At 38.8% G+C, this 16,602-nt stretch overlaps 2 protein-coding genes across 2 annotated transcripts; one reads left to right on the forward strand and one right to left on the reverse strand.

Annotated features, from left to right (window-relative positions):
- On the reverse strand, positions 1-11,936 carry slc9a6a (solute carrier family 9 member A6a). Its single transcript, XM_043257234.1, has 16 exons — positions 11,531-11,936; positions 10,458-10,657; positions 9,817-9,894; positions 9,619-9,695; positions 9,405-9,517; positions 8,732-8,837; positions 7,214-7,355; positions 6,949-7,054; positions 6,777-6,865; positions 6,415-6,528; positions 5,923-6,034; positions 5,559-5,712; positions 5,277-5,307; positions 5,111-5,193; positions 4,763-4,868; positions 1-3,044 (listed from the first exon to the last, which is right to left on the reverse strand). Exons 1-16 carry the CDS (start codon positions 11,805-11,807, stop codon positions 2,751-2,753), a joined length of 2,082 nt encoding a protein of 693 aa, XP_043113169.1. The 5' UTR covers positions 11,808-11,936; the 3' UTR covers positions 1-2,750.
- Positions 11,937-13,074: 1,138 nt separating this feature from the next.
- mmgt1 (membrane magnesium transporter 1) lies at positions 13,075-16,034 on the forward strand. The gene is made up of 4 exons (XM_043258013.1): positions 13,075-13,242; positions 14,854-14,906; positions 14,997-15,100; positions 15,182-16,034. The coding sequence occupies exons 1-4, from the start codon at positions 13,164-13,166 to the stop codon at positions 15,336-15,338; spliced, it is 393 nt and encodes a 130-aa protein (XP_043113948.1). The 5' UTR covers positions 13,075-13,163; the 3' UTR covers positions 15,339-16,034.
- The last annotated feature ends 568 nt before the right edge of the window (positions 16,035-16,602 follow it).

Genomic DNA, 16,602 nt, shown 5'->3' on the forward strand with positions numbered 1-16,602 from the left:
TTTAATTGAAAGCACAGGCTTCTTTTTATTGACCATTGCACGCACATGAACAGATGAGAATATGTACACAGATGTAAACAGTCAGTACCTGCAACACATTAGAGTAGAGCTGCACATAGTGTGACTAACACACAGCTACGTACCAGAACAAACAGCACATTTACCACCATTAAAGCCCATCCAACTTGATTCTGCTACTTCGCACAGGTCTGTTTAGTCGTACACTCAAACTCTCATTGTTCGTGTTTTAAGTAATTCTGGAGGAGCGTAGATTTCACAAGTGTTAAAAAAGAAGAAAGGTTTATTCAAAGTAATCACACCCCCGAATAAATGAGATTTTGTTTTTTGTTTTTTGTACTGTAACAATATCTTTACAATGCACAGAATCCTTTACAGTTTATTCTGTACCTTTTCGTTAACCTCGTAGATTCGCGTACCAATAAGCTCATTTGCTAATACAAACAAATACAAATATCGAAGAAATTCTGCTGCAGACATTAAATACTTTTTCCTCGACGTCTCAAAAGCAGAATTTTGCAGGATGTGTGAGTTTCTTATTTAAAAGACCAAAAAAAAAAAAAGCACATAATCCGTACTAGAGTTCATTCGCTCATCTCATAATGCTCTGACAAAAAAAAAAAAAAAAACAGTAGGTATTCATCAGGTATTTTTTCTTAAAGCAAAATAAAGAAAAAAAAAAATGAAAGTGCAAATCTGCTGATAATGCTTAACTATCACATCTATTAAAACATACAAACTGTCCCTGTGCATTACAATACTGTGGCCTCCTCTCACACGATCCTGCCCAGCAGGACATATCTGTGTTGAAGGCCTCTGACGCCACTCTCGTACCACAGCGGGTTATTTTCCAGCACACGGACACTGCTGGCTGGGTGGGGTCTAATCAACACTTCCTGCTCCGCAGTTAATGATGCCACCCTGGCCGGAAAACATCCACACAACAGCGGTTCTCACAATGTCCACGAACAGACAGAAAGCAATAGAGAAACTACGAACACACGGATTGGATTTCAGAAAAGATCGGTTTGCTCCTCTACAAGTGTTCCTTCATTATTATGGCTCTCACTTCATCTTAAAATTAAGAACAAGTCGGCAGCTGCATCCCAATTCACAATGTATATTTATATTTCACAGCTGAATCAATGAGGCCAACAATATAATGAACCGCGGATATGTAATCTTTCACTTTCACGAATCGGTGTACTTTAGTATCAGTTTTTGGAGCCGTTTCTCTCGTCAAATCTAAAATAACACCTTACATATTCTGAAATAAAAGTCAAGTTATGAAAAAAGTTCAACATTTTTGAGGCACCTATTCTAATCCTCATGTTCTATTTTGGATGCAGTTCTAAATATAAAGATCTTGCTCTAATGCCAATGAATTCACTGCGTTCATAACTGCATACACATCCAACTCCGTTTTTTTCAGATGCCTGTCCAACTTGAAACCATTAGTCTAAACAATACAAATGTTTTTTTTTTTTTCTTTCTGTGGGTGTGAAAGTTAAAGTTAAAATTTCTTTTATTTATTCAGCCCTCTTAAAAAGGAGTCTAAAATCCGAAGAGCTACAGAATTACTGTAGCTCTTCTAAAAAAAAAAAAAAAAAAAAAAAAAAAAAATCACAAGGATCGGTGCAACTCTATACACTCATCTAGACAGAAAAAGAGTTTTTGATTTGTTAGAAACCGCTACCACACAAAAAAGACTTTGGGAGGGAACATGGAGGGTTATGATTCTCCACATAACATGCAAAAAAATAATAATATTGGAATAAAAATATTTTTTTTTTAGATGGCCCTACTACAAAAAGTACGGGCAATTTTTACTTCATTTTTTGGGGTTTGTAATCCCAATGGTAAACGTGTTTTATTCTAGACATTCTTAATTAAACATCACATTTAGTTCTTTAAAAGATTTGAACTACATGGACATAAAGAAGAAAATAATCTCTTTTCTTAGTCATTTTAGAAAAATGTTACAGCGACGACAACAACAAAAAAAAAGACATTGCACTGTATGAATGGCTCTCTATTTTCTGACTGGGCGGAACAAAAAAAAAAACAAGGCGTAAAAAACCTTCACAGATTCACAGTCAAAGGTCACAATATAAGATCCAAGCACATCTCTACAGCCAATCACAATCACTCGGAGTGAATGTTGTCTGCCCGCACAGCTCAGACGAACGAAACCGTATCAAAACACAAGGCCTCCCTCTAGTGGACGGCAAAGAGTGTCATTTTGCTCTAAAGGGGGGGGATACATTCGACAGGCACTTGATTGTAACTGCACAGCAAACGCAGAGCCACAAATCAGCACGCCTCTGAAGAGAGAAGGCAAGAAAAGAAAGCATCGGGAATGTGCCACGGACTCTTCGCATCTCCTAAACAAGCGCTCGCACGTCACAAATAAGCATGCAGGCCAGGCCACAGCAATTTTACGCCTTGCTTTACAGACAATAAAAGTATGCTTATTCTGCTGTCATGATAACCTCAGAGAAACATGCTTCCGATCCGGGATGTCAGATGCTAAGTGTTCTGGTTAGCGGCCGTACAAAGTAAAAAAGCCTCGCGGATGAGAAGTGAATAAATAATTTACATTTCTGCGGTGGCCTAAAAGAAAAGAGTGACGAATGAGGTAGAGACATCAAACCAGCCACTTCAGAGACAGGAGAGGTGCTGAGAGAGATCGCTCTGGATGAGACGTGATGGAGAGAAGAGACTCTTCCCGTTCAACTCATGGTTTCGTTCTTGTGCCGATGCCGGTGGGAGTCCAGAGGCAGCGGGGGCTCTGAATCATCCATGGGCAGGACCAGCCGGGTGCCTCGGATCACCAGCTCGTGGTCGCCGAAGGCCAGCTCTCGGTCCAGAGCCTCGTCAGAGTTCACGGCCACTCCTCCGATGGGCGTCCCGCTCGTGTGAGCGCCCGTAGCGTCTGTGCTCACAGTGATGTCACCGTACGACAGCGTGATGTCGCCGTCGTTCAGGATCAGGTCCGAGTCGCTGTCTTTCAGCTGACCCTCGTTCTGAGAGAAAACACACAGTGGTGATTTCCTTTGAGTCATTTGTATTCATCAAAAACACATTAAACGTGACAGTAAAGACTATAATCGTTTATCCTTTGCACTTTTAATTCATCAGATCCTGAAAATAACGCGTCACGGTTTCCACAAATATATTAAGCAGCTATTTTCAACACAGATAAGAATGATAAATGTTTCTTGAGCAACAAAAAAGCAGCATAGAGTGATTTCTGAAGTGTGTGTGGCACTAAAGACAGCAATTTTAGTGGTGTAACCCTTCACCCCTGTTAAACTAAATTTAGACGTTATTGCTTCAAATTGTCTTCAACTAAACCAATGATAAGAAGACAATGTTCAGTTTTTTGTCCATTTGGAAATATTTTTATTCAGCAAGGGAACATTATATTGGTTAAAACTGATAGTAACGATAGTCAAGTTTTAAATGAATGCAGTTTTTTTAATCTTTAAAAATATTAAGCAGCACAACAGTTTTCAACACTGATATTATTAATAAATGTTTCTCGAGCTCCGTTTAGCACACAAGCATGATTTAAGAAGGATCATGTGACATTCAAGACAACTAATGCTGCTTAAAACCCAGATTTGCCTCGCAAGAATAACTATATTCAAATACAAAACTGTTATTTTAAAGGGGATTGAAGGGATACGTTTTTATATATTTTGGATCAAATAAATAAAGCCCTTCGTATGCCTTCTTTTAAAAACATTTTACAGAGCTCAGACCTTTGGACTGTAGTGTATATGAAGGTTATTTAACAACATGCAACATATCTTTTATATGTAACATCTCTAATAAAATGCTTTTTTATCAGCCAAATAAAACAATCTGCACTAGGAATTCAAACCATCACAGTCCAATAAAATACGTTTCATGAAGAGTGGACTCTGGAATGAGGATCATTTGCCAGTTATAACTATTTACTCGTGGAGCCTCAGAAATAGTCATTTAGAAAGGATGAACAGTGAATTTATTCTCAGGTATTTCACTTAACTAATATTTTGCATGGAAGTAATACAAAACGCACAAACTTTGAGAAGCTTTTAGATTTCTAACTTCTTTAAAACACTTGTGTAACAAACTCACTAGCCGCTATGAGCAATAAAAAAACTAATTATATAAAATGCTGCACATGGAGACAATGCCAGTTTACAGAGTCTCAAGTCATGAGTGCTGGGTTTTTGAAACAACCCTGTAAAGTAATAATTACAATTAAAAATACATATGTAATACATAGATCTGCTCATCTGTACTATTTATACAAAACAGACTTTAGTGATATGATTTATGCATCTGGCATTATTTGTTACATTTATAGAAAAAGCATACAACTATCAAAACGTAATTACTGCAATAGATGGAAAACTTTTGATTATCCTTATAAACACAGCAATAACAGATGGTTTTTCGTCTCTTGTTGACTGTATCAATCCACATTCACTCTCTGTTCACACCTCACTGAATAATCAGCTCTAGGAGGGGGGTAATTTGAGTCAGCTGCTTCAGCCTATTAAATGGCAATTAAGAGTGAATGTGAGGGGTCCGTCCCTATAAACACAGATTCTGTCTGCCGCCATCTGGTAAAACGCAGACATAAACGACTGGTCCCTTCAGCGTTATCTGCCAAATCTAGCTAAAACAAAGTGGAAAATCCAGAAATACGGATAATTATTAGCTCACAGTGTGCATGTGAAGTACAAACCTCATACGCCTGTGGGCTGGTGAGGCAGCGTGCCAAAGGGCCACAACAAGCTGGAAGCGTGGCAGTGAGCGGTGGGCCGCTGTGTGTCAAAATGGGCTTTAGATAACTGCAAGTCAACAGGGTTAAGGTTTTTTCACAATTTATCATTTTAAGTGATAATGTCAAGATGCACATGTGCAGACATTTAGCTTTCATATAAACACAACTGAGACAGAATCTTAAATCTGAAATCTGTGCATGCAGACACACCTATTCTAGCACTACTAAGCATATTACCTTTAAAGGCGTTTTACTCCCTTCTTTGTTTTTTATGCAGCTTACTAATAAAAGCTACACAGAAAAGGATACTTGTGATCAAAGTTGTACCAGATCCTGAAGAGCCAGGCGCTTTCCTGTTTAGTGCTCCTCCTCTCCACTCCATCAGGGCCGATCTGCAGACGGACACAGAGGAAATCCATCATTAAACAGCTCTATTTAAATAAGCCACTGTACTTCTGTCTTACAGAACACTTACAGAGTTCTCCTGATCCGTGTCCACTCCAACACTGCCAAACACAAAACAGCATTACAGAAAAGGTCAAAAAAACACAGTTGGTCACAATTTCATACTGTCTAATTTAAGTCCAGCCTTTTAGGCTTTAAATGGCTCATGGCATTTACACATTATTTCCTCCAGGCAGTAATGAAAAGGATGCAAATAAGAACAAAAGCCATGTTTAATGAGTTACCCATACCCATAGTCTACTTGTGTGACACAAAAAGGTCACAAAAAAAAAAAAATGAGGTTCGAACTGACCGGATTTTCTGACAGGACAGCATCTGAGTTGTGCCTCCACCGCAGATCCAAACGGTGAAGAAGACAACCAGCAGCGTGGTGGAGAACATCATCTGCCGTGCATATGTGGCCGTGTCCCTGATTGACAAGGCAAAGGTCATGGCACCACGAAGACCTGGTGAGGAGTGGAACAAGCCATAAATTTCAAACCCTATTGGTTTGGATTGAGTATTTCACAGTATAAACCCACAAAGTACATTTAAAAATAAATAAATAAACAAACAACGACTTCTTATCACTTTAACCTTAATGGGATTTTCGGGTTTGGCATGTTATTCTTCATAGTTTGGATCTTGGCTGACTAAAGGAGTCTCGATGCACGAACCTGCAAACATCATCATGTGCTGGAAGTTGGGGCTTATCTTGTTTCTACGGCCCAAGTTCAGCAGGAAGGAGAGAGGGTAGATGTTCGCTGCTCTGCCCAGAAACACAGCAAGCTGGGGCAAAAGGTGTCAAGGCACGACTGTAAAAAATTAGCTACTGCTGCACTGACAGCGTCTACACCCTCTTTAAAACAGTGACATTTTGTCCTTCCTGAGGCCTTCAGAGGGTTCGGTTCTTGAAAAAGTGGTTCTGAGCCATTGATTTCTGGGAAACACAATGAGCCGTAACTCCCTGGACATATCACTCAACAATAACAGCCTGTCACTTCCTTGATGACATTAAGCAAAGTACTGCCTCCCAACATAAACACACACATGCTTTTTTAAATAGTAGTAATCCATCATTTTCCACTTGTTTTGCATTTGCTAGGAGCATTTTGACTATTCTACCTTTTTGTTTTCTGCTCAATCATTTCATTTTAGTTTTAGGATACGAACGCTCCCACTATGAAGATCGGGTTGAAGACATGGTTATGGAAGGTAAACAATGTCAAGCCCATGTAGGAAAATATGAAGTTCTCAGCCAGAAAATTCAGAAGCTCAAATAACTGAAAGAAAACACAATGATGAGAAACATTAGTGAGATGTTTTATATGACGTATATTCCATATTCTTTATATTAACTTCGGTTCACCAAAGCTGCTGAGCAGTTACTATAGTTAATGCATTAATAAGGTTCTTCAGTCTTCAGTTTCCCAGTGCTTACTAGATCAAGTAAGCACTGGGACACTGAAGCAATCTTACTAATTATCATACACAATAGTGAGTGGAATGAGAAACAGCCTAAAATACTTACTTGTTTTGTCCTGTCCTGAGATTCAGGAGACAGATTGTTAAAAGTGTAATGGGCCTGTGTCATTCCACAGAACAGAACCGCCACCACACCTGAGACACGCAACAAAAAGAGTATAAACAGCAATCATTTATACAGTTTTATGTCGTTTTCATAAGACTCAGCTCAAGCTCACCTGTAAAGCCACAGGCCTCGGCCAGCAGGAATGTGCTCCAGGACATGAGGAAGAACAGCGCCGTCTCCAGCAGCGGCAAATCCCGAAGCTTGGTGAACTTAGTAACGTGGAAAGGAGTCAACGAAAATATCCATGGGATGCAGCAACTTCAACATTAATAGTGACAAAATAGAAATGGTCTGCTTTCTTTATCATAGTAATCACCACAGTCAGATGTGTTAAAGCTAAAATGAGTGACACACAACATTGAACCATTAAAGGATATCAATGCAGTTACGATTCCAGTTGCCACTCCAAGAGCAAAAGACCCACTGAAGACCCCCAGGAAGATGCCAAAGGACTTCAGCATGGCCATGACTTCAAATGTGTGAGTGTTGTCTCCCTCAGGCTGATATGCTACAATTGACCTGGAAAAACAGCACAGATACATCCACACAAACACATAGATCGTAGGATATTAACACATGAGAGTAAACCTATTCTCAAATCAGCAGATATCTAAAAGAGTTTTAGAATTTTAAAGAAAGAGATTCCTCTTCTTTTTACAAAAATGCAACAGTTCCATTTGCTACTGGAAACCCATAACAAACATCGACTTTAACACGGTAGCATCTAGACACATTAGATTCAGATAAGGTGTGCTCTGCAGAGATAGTCAATTTATTTTCTACCATTTCTCATTTCCCCTGTTCTCTTAAAGAGGTCATATTATTGATTTATTTCATCTAATTTTTCCTTGAGGTGTGTAATATCAGCCCCTGTGTAATTTAGCTTTTCCAACCCATCTCTCATCCTTAGATTGTAAATGTAAAATCAACTCTTTTGTTTACTAAAACAAAGGCTGGTTGTGCTTAATGTAGATTTTAACTTCACAATTAATTCAGAAAATACCTGCTACTAAAAAATACCACAGAACTGGTTAAGTTCAGACTAAAATGATTGTGAACCTTACTGAAAATAAAACTAATGTTGGTATTCACCGAACCCTATGCGCTTCACTTCCCCTTGTAGAGTTTTAGTGAACTTATTGCTTTTCATCTTCATTTAAATATGTATTTTTCCATGTACTTCCTTATGATATGACCCCTTTAACCGCTTTGTAAAATGTACCTGATGTCCAAATGATAAGCTCAAATTAATAAATGACATTTCTTGTATTTAGGACAGGCAGGAAGAGGAGAAAACTTTCTAGAAGACCACATAATCACTTCAAACTATGAAGCAAATGGCTATCATCCACTCGGCAAATACCCACAGCTCTGCCCCATCCACACCTTCCTTAATAAGGAACTGCAGAATTCTCCTACACATAGTTAAAATGGCAGTAGAAATATATTCTTCTTCTTTGAGGAATGATGCGCTACTCAGAGTTTTCTTTAGCTTTGTTACAGGTGCTAGTGTGAAGCATAACTGTGGGTCATTTACTCTGCATATTCTGGTACAGACCAGTCAATGCACACACTAAAAATCCACTCGGCAGGCTCAAAGCTACATGTGCAGCACACCCATTGAGGGGCGTTCTCAGAGTCTGGTTCCCGCCCTCTGCATAAGCCACACCTCTAGGGCTGTGATGCCCCGCCCCACTTTGCCTCCCGTAATAAAGCAGCATGCTGGAGCAGATGAAAGGTCCAGCAGAGAAAGAATCGGATGTCAAACGAAAAGTGTTAATTATTCATTCCACATTGTGCATATAAAAAAACCAAAACAGTCAGATAATATTAGTGCATGACAAAGGCATTTTGTAAATACAGCAGCGTACAAACATGAAAAGCAGAGGACTTACGAGGACAGTACTACGGCGACAGCGTCGTTCAGAACACTTTCTCCAAACAGCAGAGCGTACAGGTCAGCATCCACCTGCAGCTCATTGAAGATGGCCAGAACCGTCACTGCAAAACAAAATACAAATCAAGCCCCGCCCCGCCTTAAAAGCATTACCGACCAATTCTGCATTAAAACCTGTTCACTGGATGTGCTTTTCTAATGCAATTTATAAGGGAAGTCTGGAGTATCTGGATAGTTTCAAACTCAAATTTAATAATTAAAAATGTTAAAATGTTTCCAGGGCATAAGAATCGTGACACAAGGTACCAAAGATGTTTTTTGTTTTTTTTTTTGTGTAATTTGTGTTGATACCATCATTTTTAGATTTATTCCTGTACAGGGAACCAATGAGGACTGAGGGTTTTTTTTAAATGGGATAATTCAAGACAACAAATGCTTTGATATGCAACTTAATTATAACTATTTTCTAAAACAGACATGGCACTAGACTTCAGAAAGTGCAGATGAATTGTGGTAGGAAGAAAACTAGGCCTTGTTTAGCTACTCCATGACACACCCTTCTTGCAAAAAAGTAAAAAAGGCAAGTCCACATGCCTAATTTTTCGAAAGTAATGCTTGATTAATACACTTTAAAACAACTAAGGACTGCATTTAGGCACTGACTGTAGTACCTGGGTCTGTGGCAGAGACAATGGCACCAAAGAAAAGGCAATCGGTGAAGAAGAAATCACCACCCAGTTGTCCAATCTGCTTCATCAGCATCACACAGCCGTACATAAACAACCTAAAAAAAATAAAGCACACACCTCTATATGCTGGTTCTTACCATCATCACTGGAGGAACCACTCAAAAAAGCACTGACAAAATATATTATATACACTGACCCAATGATGAAACAAGACACCACAGTTCCCACAAACGCATAGGCAAGAATGGAGCCCAAGTTCCTAAAAAAATGTCGCTAAAACACAGACAGAGGCATTTAAATTAATAATGAGCTTTGATTTATCTACACTGAGCAGCACATCGTCTTATGCACGGAACATCTGGTCTGTATGAATGATTTAAAAAGCAGCTCTTACTCTTTTTAAACTGTATCCAGCATGAAATATGATAGGAGGCAAGAGAATATTGAAGAAGACCTCTGGGTCAAAGGTCACCTGAAACAGAGTTGGAATGATTCAGATATTAGCGCTTCATTTGCCTTTGATCAAACGGTTCTATGATTTTAAAAAATGGCACTAATGTTCAAAATTTTGGGTTAAGTAATATTTTTGGATATTTAGAAATAAATGTCTAATGCTTAGCAAGGCAGCATTTATTTGATGAATACAGTAAACGGTAACATTTAAAATAACTTTTCTATTTTGAGATAGTTTAAAAATGTATTCCATTTGATGCAAAGCTGAATGTTAGACAACTCTTAAACATTCTGACAAACACAGAAAGGGTTTCATGCATCTGTTACGTGAAGGGCATGCTCTAACGGAATTAGTTTGTCAGACATTTAATTAGTAGTGCGCTGAAATTAAATTATTGGTACAAAGTGAAACCAGGAATTTGGTTGAAATGCCAAGCGAGTTCAGCAAAACAGACAGGTGCAAGTATGAGTCATATTCAGATAAGTTCCCCATAACATTTGCGGTTTAAGTCCAGCTTTCGATTGAGTTTATCTGAATCTGTGTTGCGTCTGCAGTGTGATTGTTGTGACGTGATCGTTTACCTTGCGGAGCATCTCGTTGTCCTGAATGTCATCGACTTCACTGGCACTGACCTCTCCTTTCAGGGTGTACTCATAGAACTTACCGCTGACGTTCACCAGCAGCGTAGCTGGACTGGCGTTGACGTTACAGCTCAGCGTCACATTGTTCAAGTCACTGGGAACGTGAATAGCATAACGCAGGACAACTCCCACAAGCAACCCTGATGAGAGACAGAAACAGGACATTATAACGTTTTATTAAAATTAGACATATTTCTAATTATTCATTTTTTAAAATTATTATTCAACACAAAAAATTCCGAAATGGAATGAGCTGCATCCTTAGATTTTTTTGAATCACAACAGCTGAAGTGATTCAACCCTCAACAGACTACTGAGGCGCATCTGTTGGTCTACTATGGTTAATTTTACTGGTGCATAATAAACTTTTAAACATTTGTGTTAACTGAAATGAAGCTGCAATAACAAAAATAAATAAACCAAACAGACCTGAAATGAGTTTCAGTTCATGCACAAAAAAAAACTAAATATCACACCAAAAGAGTAATATTATTATTTAAAAATATGACAAAAACCACACAATAAGAAACTTAAATGACAAATAATGTTTTGTGAAAATAGAAATAAATGCTCATTCAAAAAAATTCACTCAAACACGGTTAAAACTATAACATAATATCTAAAAAATGTACAATAACTCTAGTGTAAATAAGCTCCTGAATAACCTATTAGTAGTATTTCCAGTTGTAGCTAATTGCTAATAACTTTTAAGTTAGGAAAACACAGTATTAATCCTCTTACAATTAAAAAGGGTTTCCTTCGCTTGAGGCCCTAATTGTGAGATGACAACAACATACACGAAAAACAGGGAGGCAGATTAACTCCTGCTGGACAGGCCCTGTTCTCCAGTGCTAAAACTCCCACACTGGCCTTTGAACATGATCATGCACGGCCTACTTTAATTCACACATCCCATGCACTTGTAGACTTTACTGCGGTAGGCATGCACCTGACCACACAGTTCATATGTGCGATCAAAGCAGCTAATGATCTCCGATCACGCCTATCCTTACCATATATCATAGCCAGCCCCGTCTCGTGCAGAAACCTGAAGCGGCGGTGCTTGAACAACCATATGGTCAAGATCGTCAGGGTGAGGAGCAGGATAAACACCAGCAGGTCGGCACTGTCTTGTCTGTGGCTTTCTTCAGCCTTCTTCTCTGTCACGATGTTCTCCATCGCACTATCTTCAGCTCTGCACGGGCAGGAGCAGAGGCAGCTCACCAAAACAAACAGAGACAGCCTTCTCCAAAAACTCATCGCGGCGTTCATCTCACACGCAGAGCCCATGTCGGCATTTCTTTTGGGTGGAAATGTATATGAAGAGGAACGCACTATGCCCAGGATCGCTGAGCATTAGCGGATACGATCACAGGCTGCTGTGGATTGTTCCTGATTCCTGGCGACGCCCCGCCCACCGCGCGTGACGTCACGTGGCCAAGCTCGCGGCGTGCTCGTGCTGCTCGTGATGCGCGAGCGCTGCGCAGAACTGGCGATGTTTTCATTTATTCTGCATCGTCATCGTCGTACATCGGCGTGTACATTATTAAGTGATATTATGATTTAATTAACACTAAAAGTTCAAGCAACCATGATTTCACGTTTTTTTGTTTTTAGTAAAACCCTCATATTTCATTCAATACACACACACACACACACACACACACACACACATTTATATATATATATATATATATATATATATATATATATATATATATATATATATATATATATATATATATATATATATATATATATGAACCACACACAATCAGAGAAACAGCCAGTATTTCGATCCTTAGTTTGTTTTATACAGTGTATATATTATTTGATGATAGATAGATAGATAGATAGATAGATAGATAGATAGATAGATAGATAGATAGATAGATAGATAGATAGATAGATAGATAGATAGATAGATAGATTTCGAGGTTTTTAATTTAGGCCTAAACTAGGTTTAAACTAGCAGATTTTTTTCCTCTCATTGTCTCTTATTTTAAATTGGCTACAGGTATTGAGATTAATTTTTAATTAAAAATATTTTGTCAGTTAATTAAAGTAATATGTATGTATTATGGGTGCAACGACGAAAATAATTTATGAACAGTTAACATTTTGGAAAACTGAGCCTTGAGTTTTTGTAATTTTAGATTTTATTGTGAGACTTTTGTGTTGAAATCCAAACCTCACTGTTCACATTATTTCTGTAAATACGATTCTGTTCTTTTTCATGTTGCTGCGCCTTTTTTATTAACTAATGGATCAGCAAATACAATATTGCAGAAAATTAATAATTATTACAAAAAACAAAAATGGCAGGTTAAAACCACTAAATTATGATCTAAATAACGCAATACATAATATGATAAATAATCAATACCCTGTGTTTGTTCAAAGCGGTAAAAAAAAACGAAAGTAAAAAACAACAATACTAATAATAATATAAAATCCAGTAAAAAAAATATAAATACATTAAAAAACACAATTTAATCGTTTTAAAGGCTATTGTCTCTTTAAATGTATGTTTAAAAAGGCAGAGGAAACCGGAAGTGCGATTAGTGCGGCGGCGGTGACGCAGCGCTCATTGAAGAGTGCTTCACGCGCTTCGGCAGTGGCTCGATCGGTTGTGCTCAAGTGAAAATGGCCTCGTCCTTCTGGAAAGGTGTTGTCGGTGTGGGCCTTTTCGCCTTGGCACACGCTGCTTTTTCCGCGGCGCAGCGTAAGTATCGTTGATCCGGGAGCGGGAGGTAACGGACAGACGCGCTGTTGTTCAGTAAGCAGGAGCCGATTGCGGTCCAGTGAGTGCGGCCTCTCTGCGGAGCTCAGTGAACATGACAGCTTCAGCGGCGCTCAAACCCTGCTCAGCTAACTATCTAGATTGCCTTCCGGAGAGATTTCGAACATCATCTTACGTTCTGAAATGCGATACATGTAGGCGGCTCGCTAGGATTTGAGACGGGGCCGTTGTAACGGCAGCACGCACGGTTAAGAAGTTGTTTTCTGTCATGAATCACTCACTGGTCCGGGCAGTCTGACTGAGACTTAGGAAAGATCAGTGTTTGTGTGGAGTTTTTCGGGGCTTTTATGTAACGCGGCGTGCTTGGTTTTTTTGGGCACTAATTCTATGTACTCCGTGAACGTTACGAATTCAAACTTTCTCCAAAGACAGTGTGTAACATTTTAGTAAGGAGCTAAACGATTATGTGCTGAAAAATAGCTCGTAGCCGAGCAAATAGAGCAGAGAAATACACAAATTCATCCGCTATTTCTGTCGTGGTGATGTCCGTTTGGTTCGTTTGAGCCGGATCTTTTTTGATTCGTTCACTAATCGTTTCTGGAACCTGTTCGACTGAACCGATTTCGCAGTTTTCGACTCACTGAACCGAGAATCGTCTCCTCTGAACATGCTGACTCTTACTGAACGGACAACCGACAAATTGTTTAAAAACCTTTTGTTAAAACATCTCAAACATTATTATTATTAAACAATAAATCCATCGATATATTAAAATTAAGTAAGTGTAGTTAACTTTAAATATAGGCCTAACTTTATTATATTTTGCTTTATGTATAATTATTTTCTAAAGAAAATAAGAGCAAATTGAAGGAATTTCCAAGTTTAAATATAACAAAATTTGGGCTTTAACTATTCAAAATGTGTGTAAATAAAACTGATTTCTAAATATAAAATATTATACAGAACTTTAACCTTTGTTTTGCATAAAAACACCAAGTTTTATTGACTAATTAACTAATGGTATGAATTAAATAATTGCTTCACCGAACTGGGACAATCGCAATAAATGCTTTTAAAAAAAATAAAACCTAAATCAAAAAGCATACTTAAAGTGTGTTCCTAATGTGGCTGCAATGTCAAGGACCAAAAAATTGTATGTTTGGTCAGGTTTATAATTCTATGTGCTTGGCATATAATGCAAAACTTGGCTGATGTGATTTGTTGCTGTCAACTGATTCCTCGACACAGACTGTTCATAAGAACTGATCCACAGAATCAGCTCCTGCTTTCCATGACAAGTGATTCTTTTGGACGTCACTTGCAAAAAGCTTTGCGTTAAATGCTAAGCACATAAATCTAGAAACCTGTGCGAGCATGCAAATGTTAAGAAGCTACTAAAGAATTTTTAATATGCAAGAGTGGTCTTACTTTGTGTGTGCTATATGAATAAAAAGCATCGTGCTTTTGGTTTAGGATTAGCATTTTGAAATTATGCATAATTTACTAAAGGTCTCATAGTAAGTACACGTAACTATGGCGCTTAGAAGGAATGATTTAATGCCCACATAAATGCATTTTCCTTTCTTTTTCCAGACCGGTCCTACATGCGACTGACAGAGAAAGAGAACGAAACATTACCTATAGATGTGAGTCGCAATCATGTACAAGACCGGAATCGTATCGAATCGCATGCATTTGTTTCCCTCGATACAGCTTGTCTTGCGTTGTGTTTTCAGATAGTGTTACAGACTCTGCTGTCGTTCGTGATCACGTGTTACGGCATAGTTCACATCTCGGGCGAATTCAAAGACATGGATGCTTCTTCAGAGCTCAAAAACAAGTAAGCACACGCAGATCGTAAAGTAACACCTGGCTGTTCCCGACGATGCGTTTTAATGAGCTCTCTCTCTCGCTCTCACAGGACGTTCGACACGTTGAGAAATCACCCGTCGTTCTACCTGTTCAATCACCGAGGCCGAGTACTCTTCTGCCCTCCTGAGCAGGAGCCCTCCACCCCCAGCGCCCAGGCCTTGCCCTCCAATCCCCTGCGGTTACGCAAGCTGGAGAACTATCATTGAGACTGGCCTTCAGTGGGCTGCCTTCGCCCGGTTTCATTTGTTTCTTTCTTCGATTTATTTGTTAGCTCCTCGGTTGAAAGGGAAAATAAGCACATTTTCCCGTCTTGTTGTATATGTGAATATGCTGTACAAACATGCATCTCTCGTGGTTACTATTTTGTCAATGGACTGTGCCAACTCCTTTTCCAGCTGATATGTTTGTAAATACTTGTTATTGCTTGGGAGTCTTAAGTCTGTCGGTTACGGCCGTAGCCCTCCGCTTGGCTGTCGCACACAGGGCACCGATCCTACCGTGTACAATGTCGGCTTGCCAGGTTTTTGGCCGAACCGACCCTAACTGCAACCGGTTCTTCCCTGTCCCCCCGTCTGAATTGAGGTCAATGTTGTGGACCATAAATTGTATTAGTGTTCAGAAGCAGTAGCTCTGATAACCGAACTTCAGATTTGAGCTCATACAACTAAAAAAAATAATAAAAAAAATGAAACTCTTTAAAACGCGTCTGTACAAGGCCATAATAGATTATGTAGATTAATAGCAATTCTAACAATACTGTGAACACTCAGTGGGAATGAATGGTACTTTTTTTTTTTTTTTTTTTTGAGAAAGGAGGGGGAAGGGGGCAATGTTTTCTGATTTATGTGTTGAGACACAACTCCTTATTTTTACCTTAATAAAATTGAAATTTTATTGACGAATTTGCAATTTGGATGAAGTCTTTTATTTTGTAAGTACAGTGTATTCGGATTGTTTGACTAAACATGTTGAAATTCTACTATCTCATTGTTATGCAATGCTGAGACCTGCTAACTGGCCAAAACATTTTTATGTTGTGCTATAAACAGTTTTATGCTTGGATTCACGGACATATATGGGCACGGTACGTCAACCTGGTTACCCATTGTTTTCTGTGAGCAGAGAATGGGCAGTTGAAATGGTCCGATTTAAGCCTGTAATTATACTAATCCTTCACTAAGCCACTTTTTTTTGCTAGAGGAGACCTGCTAAGTACAAGCAATGGCAACCCCCTTATCCTAGCACTGTTTAGTCTCCTCTCCTGGCATTAATTGCTGCTTGTGTGACATTGTTTTAAGCACGGAGATCATATTTCTTTTGTGGGATGATGTCTGTTTGTTGTTAGTACGACTTTAGAGTAAATGCATTGCTTTGACATGAACATGAATGAAACGCAACGTTTTAGACTGGTATCTGTAATTGGTCAAATGTTTGATCGTGTCTACCGTTTCTATAGTTGTAGTTGTGTTT

Source organism: Puntigrus tetrazona, chromosome 14 (assembly GCF_018831695.1).
Source record: "Puntigrus tetrazona isolate hp1 chromosome 14, ASM1883169v1, whole genome shotgun sequence".
NCBI lineage: Eukaryota > Metazoa > Chordata > Actinopteri > Cypriniformes > Cyprinidae > Puntigrus > Puntigrus tetrazona.